Source organism: Macaca mulatta, chromosome 10 (assembly GCF_049350105.2).
Source record: "Macaca mulatta isolate MMU2019108-1 chromosome 10, T2T-MMU8v2.0, whole genome shotgun sequence".
Taxonomy (NCBI): domain Eukaryota; kingdom Metazoa; phylum Chordata; class Mammalia; order Primates; family Cercopithecidae; genus Macaca; species Macaca mulatta.
In genome coordinates this window covers 90,909,562-90,921,926 of record NC_133415.1, presented here as the reverse complement: position 1 = coordinate 90,921,926, position 12,365 = coordinate 90,909,562, and the positions used below count along the sequence as shown (strand labels likewise).

The window sequence follows — 12,365 nt, the reverse complement described above, 5'->3', positions numbered from 1 at the left end:
CTCATTTAGCAAAAAAAGGGGGACACCAGGCACCTGCTTCAGATACATACACATGTTTTGCTTATACATTTTCTTCTGGAACCAAGCCATGTAGAACCAAGCCTGTTCTCGACATTATATACATTATATACTAACTGACCAAACTTATGTTTGAAGTGAAAGCCAGGTCAATATTATGAGTTTTATTTTTATTTTATTTTTTTTTAGATGGAGTTTTTGCTTTCTTGCCCAGGCTGGAATGCAGTGGCATGTTCTCAGCTCATTGCAACTTCCGCCTCCTGGGTTCCAGCAATTCTCCCACCTCAGCCTCCCGAGTAGCTGGGATTACAGGCATCTGCCACCACGCCTGGCTAATTTTTGTATTTTTGGTGGAGACAGGGTTTCATTCACCATGTTGGCCAGGCTGGTCTCAAACTCCTGGCCTCCAGTGACCCACCTGCCTTGGCCTCCCAAAATCCTGGGATTACAGGTGAGTGCCACCACGCCTGGCCAAGTTTCATTTTTTCTTAATGTTTTTGTCTATTACAAAAAAAGGAGACAGCAACATCTGCAATACAGGACGTCCTCCCCTCACTTTGCGCATTCTATTATACACAGATTTGTTATCATGGCTTCGTTAAATGACACCAGTCCCTCAATAAAACAAGTTCGAACTTCAGTTACCATGGCATATTAACTTGAGTAACTGCATGAAGTACAAATTTTGCTATTAACTTCAGCCCCCAAATCATGATCAGTGACCAATCACATCATTCTTCAAGTCTATCAGTGATTGGTCACTGCACACCTGTCATGCAGGTCACACAAAGACAGCAAAGCGCTTCACTGGGCTGTCTCCTTATCTCCCAGTGATAACACCAACGACATTTTATAAAAATGAATGATCAGAAGAGGGTATTGATCATAAAGATGAACGTGGAACAAAGAAACTGAAATAAAAGCTAATGCTGGAACTGAAATCCCAATGGCACATCAGTGGAGATACAGAAGAAACAGCAGGTTGCAGGATGCTGCCACTGCCAGCATCAGAGGGAGCCTAGATCCATGGCCAGAGGAACTTGTAGAGGCCAACTTAGCAATGAAGAAAGTGGGAGTGATGAAAAGAATGACAACATCCTAGAGGAAGAGATGCTAACAAATAAAACTGCATGCTAAAGAAACTGAGAGGTATTTTACAACACTGAAAGCATAATAGATAAAATGTTGGAAGCTGATCCAAACAAAATACAGTATGACAATGTGCAAAGCCACAGAAAAGATGTTTGCTCTGTATATATATATAAATTATACCAGAAGGCAACCCTTGTTCAAACTACTCTTGATAAGTTTGTTACAAAGAAAACACACTTGAATTCTCAATGTTTCTAATTTGTTGTTACAGCATATTAAATAACTATTAGTTTACTATCTCTTTTGTTTCCCTACACATTTGGAATCAACAGGGAGTTCTTAATTCTTTGACAAAAAAATTGTAAAAGTCACAGAACAATCATAATTTTCCCCACTGATTATAAAGATTGCTTTGCCTGGGTTCAGCCTGCACAGTAATGGTTATAGTCCTGCACTACTATGCAAAGCAAAGATTGCTATATTTTTAATATGAAAAATCTTATTAGGATATAATTTACATAAGAAACACCTAACAGTACTTTGTACATAGCAGCTGCCTAATTAATGTGTGCTATGACCCATGCAGACATTTAGCCACTATGGCATCAAAACGGTCACATGGAAGGAGTGGCCATTAGAAGCTAAGTACAAACTTCAAAATTTTTATACTGTTGTGTTTGCTTTCAAGCACCTAGAGGAGTGCTCAGTAAGTAACTATTAGATACACCAAAGAAAGCAGAAAAAAATTATAAAACTTGAAATCCTTCCGTTTTCAAACTCTCACACAGAAATTATTACATATAAAAACCAAACACTACCTCAAGACACTTAGAATTCCTGAATTTTGGCACTGGGAGGACTTAGACCTATGCCTTTGTTTCCCCCAACTCAAATTTTCATGAAAATATCTAGGTCCACAAGTTGCAGTTTGCCCAAAGTCAGAGAGTTTGTTAGTGTAAATCTGGGTGCTACAGATCAAAGCCTCCTTACCTGGAGTTCTCTTTGCCACTTCACATTGCTGCTCACGAACAGCATTACGAGACTTAAAATAAGAAATCATTTTAGGACCACTTATGTCCTTTGCCATCCTGATGGCAGAGGACACAATAGGTGTTAACTGTTATCCTACTTTTCCAGTTTCCTCCTCTTTCCATTTGGAGGACCTATTGGTGCTACAAACCTAAGATTTCTGGACATGAATTACTAATCATTTCCCCCACAGGGCTCCTCATTCCCTGAGCTACCTATTTCCATTACAAACACTTTCACTGTCCTGTCTTCCAGGTACAAGGCCTTAGAAACCATTAGAATCTATCCCAAGGTCCCAATTTCTAGCAGGTTCCATACCTCAGACGGATGCCTTACATACTCCCTCTCTCTCCTCCTTCCCCTACACAGCCTCTTACCAGCAATCTGTCCTTTGTCACAGCTGGTTGAGACCACTGTCTCCCCACCTCTAGTTGCCCCTTTCCCAAGTTAGACTATACAGTTGTCCCTCAGTATCCATGGAGGATTGGTTCCAGGACCGCCATGGAGACCAAAATCTAGGGATACTGAAGATCTCATTACAAAATGGCATAGTATTTATATATAACTTACGCACACATCCTCCAATATATTTTATGTCTAGATTACAGTACCTAATACAATGTACATGGTATGTAAATAATTGTCACAGTTTTGTTTTTAAAATATGTATTATTTTTCCCCAACATAAATTCAAAATGCAGTTGGTTGCATTTGTAGATGTGGAACCTGTAAATATGGAAGACTGTATTCTATTTTTAAATTAATCTTCCTAAAGTGGAGTGCCCACTCCATCGTGTCCATATTCATAAACCTTAAGGGGCTTCTAATGATTTTACAGATTCCTCCTAAGATCAAAGCCTAATGATGGCAATGGTCTCCAACTCCCACAGCTCTTGGGCCTCTCTTAAAGCACCTGGCCTTGCTACTCTGGCCACTGGCAAGCGTTCTTCTCTGACAGGAGCACTTAGTGTCTTATTCCTCTACATCCCTACAGTACCTAGGAAAGGGCTGACAGGTCAGAGTTTGAAACCGCTTGAAGGGAGGAGTCACAGAGCTTGGAAAACGCTAGTGCTAGGCCAGAAATGACTATCGCTGCTACGAAGTCAGCAGTTATGGTGCCCAGTATTGTCAGTCTAGTCAGACAGCCATTAAAAATAACTTAGGATTTCCAGGTTTCCTTTGCAAAAGTTATCCATTGTTTTAAAAATTAAAATTATTTTAAAAACTAGAATATTTATCAGTCCCATTTCTACATCTGAATTCAAGGTAAGCCTTCCACTATCAATTCAGCTTCTACCACGGTATACATTTACACTCCCTTTTTTACTCACTTGACCACTCTGTTTACAGGCAGGACAAACCGGGGGGTAGCCAAAGTCCTTCTGTCCTCATACTGGGTACCTTCTATTCTACCCTCCAACCTGTCCCTGTGTCTCCAGCAGGCCTTGTACTCAGCTAACCTTAAGTAATCCTCGTTACCTAAGGGTTTAGAGTATGCCTCTTACAACCTGATTGTGGGAGAATTTCAGACACTGTGGCAGACTGTGAAACTAATCTTAAGGCAAAAAGCTGGCCTGCAGGCTCCCAAATCACATTATAATATGTAGCCATCTACCGTAAAGCTGGATCTTCTAGAGGATCCACTTGAAATTTTCTGTGATTTAAAAAACAAATCAAAACACCCTGTCTGAATGCAGCGGTGTTTACAACTAATCGACTACAATCAGTTACAGGCTTTTTTGTTCCTGCTCTACTCCCACTGCTTCAATTTACTAGTTAACAACAATAACAAAAAACACACATATGTATTTTACATTACTTTTATAATGAGAAAAGGATAAGGAAATATTGTTTGCAACAGCTCCCTCATTCTTTGCTCCATCCCTGCATAATAAAGGACATTTTAATAAGGCACATTAAACTTTACTTGTGGAAAGAAGAGAACCTGCAACAAATAAAGGTCTAACACTTGAGGCACAGTTCTACCAGCTGTCTACCCTTATCATCTCACTGAACTGAGTAGCCAAATCCAGGCATAAACCCAGGGAAGTTGTGCCTAGAACTCATACTCTTAGCTAACATGTTCTCCAGCCTTGCACAAAGTCTGGGGGACTGAAAATATTAAAAACCTCTTCTTATTTTTGCTACCAGTTCATATATAGAAACTCAGCATATTAGATACTAGAACTGGCGGGGCACTGGCAGGGCAAACAAAACTCGTATCATCACCCCACTGATAATATCTTACCTGCATTATCTCAAGTAATCCTTATCATAACCCTATAAGGTATTACCATTAATAGCCACATTGTACAGTGAGGATCTGAGCTTCAGAGAGATCAAATGCCATGGCCAAGGTCACAGAACTTTAGAAATGACAGCTAGGGGACAGGTGCGGTGGCTCACGCCTGTAATCCTGGCACTCTGGGAGGTCGAGGTGGGCGGATCACCTGAGGTTGGGAGTTCAGGACCAGCCTGACCAACATGGAGAAACCCCGTCTCTACCAAAAATACAAAATTAGCCAGGCGTGATGGCACATGGCTGTAATCCCAGCTACTTGGAAGGCTGAGGCAGGAGAATCACTTGAACCCAGGAGGCAGAGGTTGCAATGAGCCGAGGTTGCACTCCAGCCTGGGCGACAGAACAAGAATTCGTCTCCAAAAAAAAAAGAAAAAGAATGACAGCTAGGATTCATACTGTGGAAGCCTGAATAGCTAAACTATATTAAGATCCAGGAAAGCTGGGTAACCTACTCACAAATTCCTATCAAAATTCAAGTCTATATTGAAATCATGTGCTTTCAGGAAATACGACAGTGTGAAGAATATGAGCTTTAAAGTCACATAGGCCTGGGAATTCACCACTTATCAATTATTTCTCTCGGAATAAAATTACTATACCTTTTTGAGCCAGTGTCCTCATCTAAAGTATGAAAATAGTACCAAATTCACAGAGTAGTTATAAGGATCTAAAACAAATTAACGTGAAAAGTAACCAGCAGAGGCTGGTACATAACGGATGCTCAATAAATGCTAGTTCCTTTGTATCTACCCTCTCTCTCTAAATCCTCCTACAACCATATACTACATGAGTCACATGTGGCTCAAATAAAAAAGTTCCACTCAGTCAAGCAACACCTTGAGTATTCTCAAGAGTAGAGAACTTCTCTCCTTTTCTTACTCTAAAAATTTTGTTTTTAACTGACAAATAATAATTGTATATATTTATGGGGTACAGTGTGACGTTGAGACACCTTTAGAACACCTCGAGAGACAGGTTTATAAACTTAATACCCAGTTCTACAACAGAATTCCTAAGCTCATGCATTCTCCAATGTTGTAAGAACTGTCAAAGTTCCACAGAAAAATTTTTATTTCAGAGGTAAACTTTATGAAGTTGCCTGAAGACAAAGAATTACCCATGAATCAAAGCTGGAATATAAAAGGACTACTCAAATCTGGAAATAAACTTCTCGAGAACTCATCAATATTTGAAAGGACTCTGGTAAAATATTCTGATAACTCAGGTCCAGAGAAGAGAGTGAAGACAGAGTGAGTCGGCTGGGACTAACACATATGCTGAAATCTTTTGATGTGTGTTTTCATCTTTATAGAATAGAGAAAGAGAAATTATCTTTAGATCAGCATTATCCTCTACCTAGAGGAAACTGCCTCTGTTATTGTTAATGTCTGTCTAGACTCTCAAAAAAAAAAAATCAGAAACCCAACGAAGCTATTTCCAATACTATCACTGCCACAAATTCCACACATTCCCAGAATGCAAAACTATTCCTCACTCTTCTCTCCCTCTTTCCTATAGCATCTAGTATAGCTGTTTACTCAAAGTGTGTGTCCAGCAAATGTACATTAAATTGAAATTCAACATTAGCTTCAAACATCCTCTTTCAAGGCTCTCCTACTTGCCCAAAGGTGTTTTTAAAAATCAGCACTGTTTACCAATGAACTCTAAGGCAGAGTAAAGAATGCTGAGCAATTCCCCAAAGCTGTACTGAAGACCTCCGAAGGACACAATACAAACACCAGAATCCAAAGCAGGAAGCATCTTGCTTTTCAGAAGCTACCTACCTACCTGAGTGATCCTAAAATTATCTTCTAGCAACATGTAAACCAAGTAAAACAACAATGACCTGCAGTCTGAAAGCACTTATGTCATTCACAGAAAGCCTCTAACCTTTGGTTTCACAGGAAAGTTACCCACTGTAAAATGCAAATAATTTCAGACCTGGAAAGGATCACCAAGGGTACACAAAATGGTTGCTCAGTGAAGGATACTGTCACACATGCTAATCGTGACTAGGTTCTATAGCAGATCCATGTACAAAGTACCAGAGAACAAGGAGGGAATGACCACATGAGCCCTGACAAGCCAAGGAAGATGTCAGAATGAGAGTTGCATTCTTGGAGAATGAGTTCACCACACAGTGAAAGCAGTAGAAGGACATCAAGCAGAGGTAACAGCAGATGCAAAGGAAGCAGTGCCAACAGAGCATCCAGAGGGGAAACTGTCGACAATTCAGTTTGGCCAAAGAATACAGTGTAAGTGAGGAAGCGGCAGGAGAAGAATCTGGAAAAACAGGCTACTTCAGATAGAAAGGATCTTCAATACTATCAGTACTTGGACTTGATCCTCCAGGAAACAAGTATGTATGCAGGCAGACCAGACCTGTAGCTTAGAAACATGTCATGCCAACTAGAATTAAACCACAACTAACCAGAAGCCAAGCAACTAAACACCACGTGATCTTACTCTTTAAAGAAAAACATAGGCCGGGTGCGGTGGCTCATGCCTGTAATCCCAGCACTTTGGAAGGCCAAGACAGATGGACCACGAGGTCAGGAGTTCAAGACCAGCCTGGCCAAGATGGTGAAAGCCTGTCTCTATCAAAAATACAAAAATTAGCTGGGCATGGTGGCAGGTGCCTGTAATCCCAGCTACTCAGCAGGCTGAGGCAAAGAACTGCTTGAATCCGGGAGGTGGAGGTTGCAGTGAGCCGAGACCACCCCACTGCACTCCAGCCTGGGCGACAGAGCAAAAAAAAGAAAAAAGAAAAAGAATATAAGCTCTTATTAAGGGCTTTGCAAAATTCACACACAGATGCACTTCCTAAAGATACCCTGGGTTCAATAAAGATCAAAATCAATTTTCAGCCAGGCGCGGTGACTCACACCTGTAATCCAGCACTTTGGGAGGCCGAGGCGGGCAGATCACTTGAGGCCAGGAATTTGAGACCAGTCTGGCAAACATGGTGAAACCCCATCTCTACTAAAAATACAAAAACTAGCTGGGTGTTGTGGCGGGTGCCTGAATCTCAGCTACAAGGGAGGCTGAGGCAGGAGAATGGCTTGAACCCAGGAAGCAGATGTTGCAGTGAGCCAAGATCACACCACTGCACTCCAGCCTGGATGACAGGGTGAGACTCTGTCTCCAAAACAAACAATCAATCAATTTTAGACAGACACCATGCTGACAATCATAAGGATATGTTTCAAACGCACATCTACATTTAATTAAACCAAGTTCTTAAAAAGCTAAGAAACTTATCCAAGGTCCTATTGTAGTTAATGGCAGAGCAAGGACAAAATCTTAGTCCAGGCTACTTCCTAGTTCACCACAACTCTGAATAACTTCATTGTTCCTTTCCCCGTGCAAGGAAAGTCTCTGAAAGACAGAAGCAAGCCAAGGAGAACAGAGAGCAAAAGTCAGGGTGTGAGAGGATGAACATCATGAATACTAGAACCAGGCTTACACGCTGTGAGCACTACATAAATTCTCACCATCGTTCATGATCATCTCTCTGAAGAATCATAAAATCGCTGGTGGTTCACAGCAAACCCCACTGCAGCTTTTCATATGTGATTCGAAAGTAGGCAAAGACCAAGAGCTGTAAACATGTGGTGATGTTTCTACCTTTGGGGGGAGGGCTCTTGGAGTCCTCCATAGACAGCTTCAGCTGCTGTATGAACTCGCCGCCATACACACTTCGTTCTTGCCAGATGTTCAGCAATCTTTCTAAAGGTTTTTTACAGCCTTCATCTGCCTCTCTGCCCAGAAAAGATGAAAAGATATATATAAGCTTAAGATTTTGTTTTTAATTAGGACAGATCTACTTAAAAAAAAAAAAAAAAAAAGAAATCAACAGCTGACTAAATGATTTACACATTTAAAAGCAAAAGAATAAGGTACATATTCTAAAACTTGGATACCCAAAACCTGACCACAGACTACATTCTTCCTGTAGTGGGAGGGATCATGCCATAATCGAAATCAAATAAGACCAAAAGTCAATGGCCAATTTTTAGACAGAAAATTATCAAAACTCCATCTTATCAATTGTGATAGCTTGCTTTTTAAAGACGACGTTAATTAAAATGTGCTGCCAGACATTCTGCTGGAAATTAAAAGTGGATCAGAACTCTTACAGATAGAAAACTGATTTTAAAAAACCAGATGTTTAAAACAGGAAATAAATTCACTGCAACCCATCAACCCTAACACACCAACACCTCTACATGTATAAACACAATCATATACATGTATATGTTAAGACTCATTCCAGTTCTAACCACTTCATAATCATTTTAATTGTGGGCTAAGTCCATAGTCCAGGTTCACACAAAGGTATCTGATAATCTCAGGACACACTTAATAATGCAGTTCTTCAGAATTTATATCAAAGGATATGAATTAGAAGTAAAATGTTTTCCCTTGACATGTTAACTCCTGAAACAGGACATAAAGGACCATAACTAGCACTCACTGAGAACCAATTGCCTACAATAAAATGTCAGACAGCAAGCAGAAGATTGGGTTAGACTTTCTGAAAGCAAAGGGAATTCAGTCACCACCCACTGTTACCGTGAATTGTTCTGTTTTGTGAGGTGGTTTAAATAGCAACGATCTTATATTGAATGACTTTAAACAAGAAGGGATACCTCGACATCTTAGTATCTAAGTTAAATGGCTTTTAGTAGGAACTTCAAGAAGAAACCATGCCAAATTCAACTGAAATGGGAACTCTATTCACACCCAACCATGACAACACTTTAGTAAACTCAAGGCGAACGGAGGTTTCAGCCTCACCCGGTCAGAGCATCTTTCTTATGAATTACAGGTGGTCAATTTCACTGACTAAAGGACTCAATCAGGGTACATAACAATTAATTCTTTTTTTGTTAAACTTTTTAAAGTCAGAAGTGAGGGTCTGGTTAAAAAAAAGAGGAAAACATTTCTACTGCTAAGTTTAAAAAGCTTAAAAATAAGACCCAATTACTTGATATTTGTGATAAAACACTTTTATTCCACCTTCAAAATATATCCAGAAATGAGTTACTTCTCATCTTTTCCTCTGCTATCAATCTGGCCCAAGGCACTATCATCTCTTGCCTGGACTACTACAGTAGCCTCATTACTGGTCTCCCCGCTTCCACCCTTGTCCTCTTACAATCTACTCTCGAATTTTCAAAATATCATTTTAGCTGCTGTACTAAGGCAGACCACGTCACTCCTTTGTTCAAAATTGCCAACATTTCTTCCCAGTATCCCTCAGAATAAAAGTCCTTATAAAGACTCCAAGGCCTTTCCCAACCCAGCTGTTATTTCCCTGGCCTCATCTCCTACCCACTCTTCCCCACCCCCATCCTGCAACCTCCTGCCTCAACAGCTACCCTAGCGTGGCCTCAGAGCCTTAGCACTAGAAAAGTTTGCTTTGCCTGAAACTACATTCCCCATGTGGCCACCCACAAAGCTCCATCCTTCTACTCCTTCAGGCGGATGTTTAGTCACACCACCTTCGGCATGTCATTCCCTAATCTCCACGTTGAAAATGACACTCCCTGCCCCTACTCAATTTTTTTCCATACAACTTTTCTGGTATGTTGTATATTCAATAGTTTACTTTTTGTTTACATGCTTTCCATTTGAACGTAATTTCCACAGGGGTGGAGATTTGTCATTCTCTCCCACTGCTATATGCCCTTGAACAAGCACGATAAATATCTGTTAAATTGTAATCTTTTTCAAAAAAATGTATATGGGTTTCAGTAAGTTATACAGTTACTCAACTTTCAACAATCATCTTACTGTATCAAGGTCATGTCAGAAATCAACTAAGCACTCCTCGGCTCCATCAATGAAGGTTTACAGAATACAAAGAATAAGAAGGCCTGGGTCCTGAACTCTAGGGCTCGACTCAGCAACCCCTCAGACCTGTTTAGTCTCCTTTCCCTACCCGACCTGGAACTTTGCATTCCAGCAACACCCACCCGTATGTATTTGCTACTCAGAATTTGTTCTCTCATGTGCATGTATGTGCCTTTGTTCATGCTATCTCTTCTTCAAATAGAACCGCCAAAATCGAACAAGGCAAAGGGAAAGGAGTAGTTCAGGTAGCTGAAGTATATGGGGGAATGTGGGGAAACGGCAGAAGAATCTGGAAGCCCCGAATGCCATATTAAAGCATGTGGCCTGCAGGCAACGAGAGGTCCCTGATGTGATCAAGTGTATAGCCTAGAAAAATAAAGTCATTATAATTAATAAAACCAAATTGCAACTAATCAGAACTTAGTTAACGAACTAGCTGGTACTTTTAACATACAATCTGTTTGCTGCAGATTCTCTATTCACTTAAAACAAGGAGAAACCATTATCATGAGAATAAATTCTTATCAAGGATTTAGTTAAAAAATAGGTGGGTATCACAACACACACACACCATCCACCATTCCTAGGGATACTTGGGACTCCATTCAGGCTAAGACTGGTTTTGTGTACAGTTTCAGGCACAATGGAAAATGTTCAAACCTGTTATAAACGCAAAACATTTTCAAAAGGCTTTTACTACTAAAGGCCAAAAGGGGGGTTCCAGTTTAATTAGTGAATGTAACTAACCAGGACAGATATTTCCTTGAGCATTGTGGCAAATCAAGGTTTTGCTAGATAAGTTTCAAAGTTATAAATAAAATATTCAAGAAATCTTTCTACTGATTAGGTTTTGAAGGAAGTAGCTCCAGTGAAATGGAAGTCACTTTGGTATTTGGAATCAGACACAACCAAGGTAATAAAGCCATTATATAACAGAAAGAGCAGTATTTTCAGTATACTGTATACAGTATACAATAACTCCAATCTAAACTGAGAAATCTTTAAATGGAAAAAAAGACTAAACCATCTTTGCCATCAATCTATGAATAAAGTGGAAGATGGCAATAATTACATACACAACTTATTACACTGAACACTCAGTATTTTAATTCTGATTAATTAAAATTCAATCCCTTCATTTTTCAATATAGATAGCAAAACTGACCTTTGAGAGTGAAAAATGTGTATGACACACACAAACAGAATTGCTGCTTGACGTGTCAGCTGGACACCTGAGGCCCTGCTAAGCCAGCCTTGGGGGCCTTTTCTTCCTCCACAGTTCTACGGCACTTTTTCAGTACAACCACGGTAATTTGTACAACTCTGTCTTATCCCATGCACAGCAGGCCTATGGTAGGCCTACTAAGGGCAGGAATTCTAAGTATTCCCTACACTTCCAACAGTACCTCATGTAAAGCTGGTTCAGAAAAGAGTTAACATAGAAGGCCAGACTGCCACCCTTAGGGAAGTGCTTGGCTAGCGTCTGGGAACTTGGGATTTCAGAGTGTCCCTACCATTTCCTAACTGGTAAGGGTGGTTTACTGGGCCTAAATTGTTTGTGCAAGCAATACAGTTCTTAATGAACACCTGATTTACTTCTGGGAGCCTAGAATTTTGGCAGAGGGTGTCTACATGACCAATCCGATAAAAACTCTGGGCACGGAGTCTTTAATGAGCTTTCCTGGTAGGTTACACGTCATACACATCACAACTCAGTGCTGGAGGAATTAAGTGTGTTTGTGTAATCGCACTGAGAGGAGACTCAGAAGCTTACACCTAGAGTGCTCCAGTCTGCTGCAGGCACTGCATGCACATCACCCTCTGCTGCTGCTGCTTTGGATCCTTTAGCTGTAATGAATCACTGCCATGACTATGACTACATGATGAGTCCTGTGAGACCTTCTAGGGAATCACCAAACCTGGGAGTGGTCTTGGGGCCCACAACAATAAATAAACATCATGTGGGTAACTCCCAAATTTATGTCTCCAGGAATCAATTCTCTACTGAGCTTCAGACTATTTTATCCACCTACCTATCTGGCATCACTCCTTGGAATATTCACTA

At 40.4% G+C, this 12,365-nt stretch overlaps 1 protein-coding gene and 2 long non-coding RNA genes across 8 annotated transcripts in view; 2 read left to right on the top strand and 1 right to left on the bottom strand.

Moving 5' to 3' along the window:
• The window catches only part of LOC144332159 (uncharacterized), a 69,026-nt gene that overhangs the window by 46,592 nt on the left and 10,069 nt on the right, over positions 1 to 12,365 (top strand). The window lies entirely within an intron of this gene.
• Positions 1 to 12,365, bottom strand: part of RPRD1B (regulation of nuclear pre-mRNA domain containing 1B) — a 57,460-nt gene that overhangs the window by 35,033 nt on the left and 10,062 nt on the right. For 5 of the 6 annotated variants that reach the window (XR_013398577.1, XR_013398578.1, XM_077948241.1 and 2 more), the window contains 1 exon segment: positions 8,069 to 8,202. Coding sequence is in view for 4 of the 6 variants with exons in the window: in XM_077948241.1 (XP_077804367.1) it covers positions 8,069 to 8,202 (134 nt within the window). In the remaining 2 variants the exon portion in view is untranslated. 6 annotated transcript variants of the gene reach the window in all.
• LOC144332157 (uncharacterized) lies at positions 180 to 8,293 on the top strand. Its single transcript, XR_013399931.1, has 3 exons — positions 180 to 314; positions 5,691 to 7,146; positions 7,530 to 8,293. It is a non-coding gene; the product is annotated as an uncharacterized LOC144332157 (long non-coding RNA).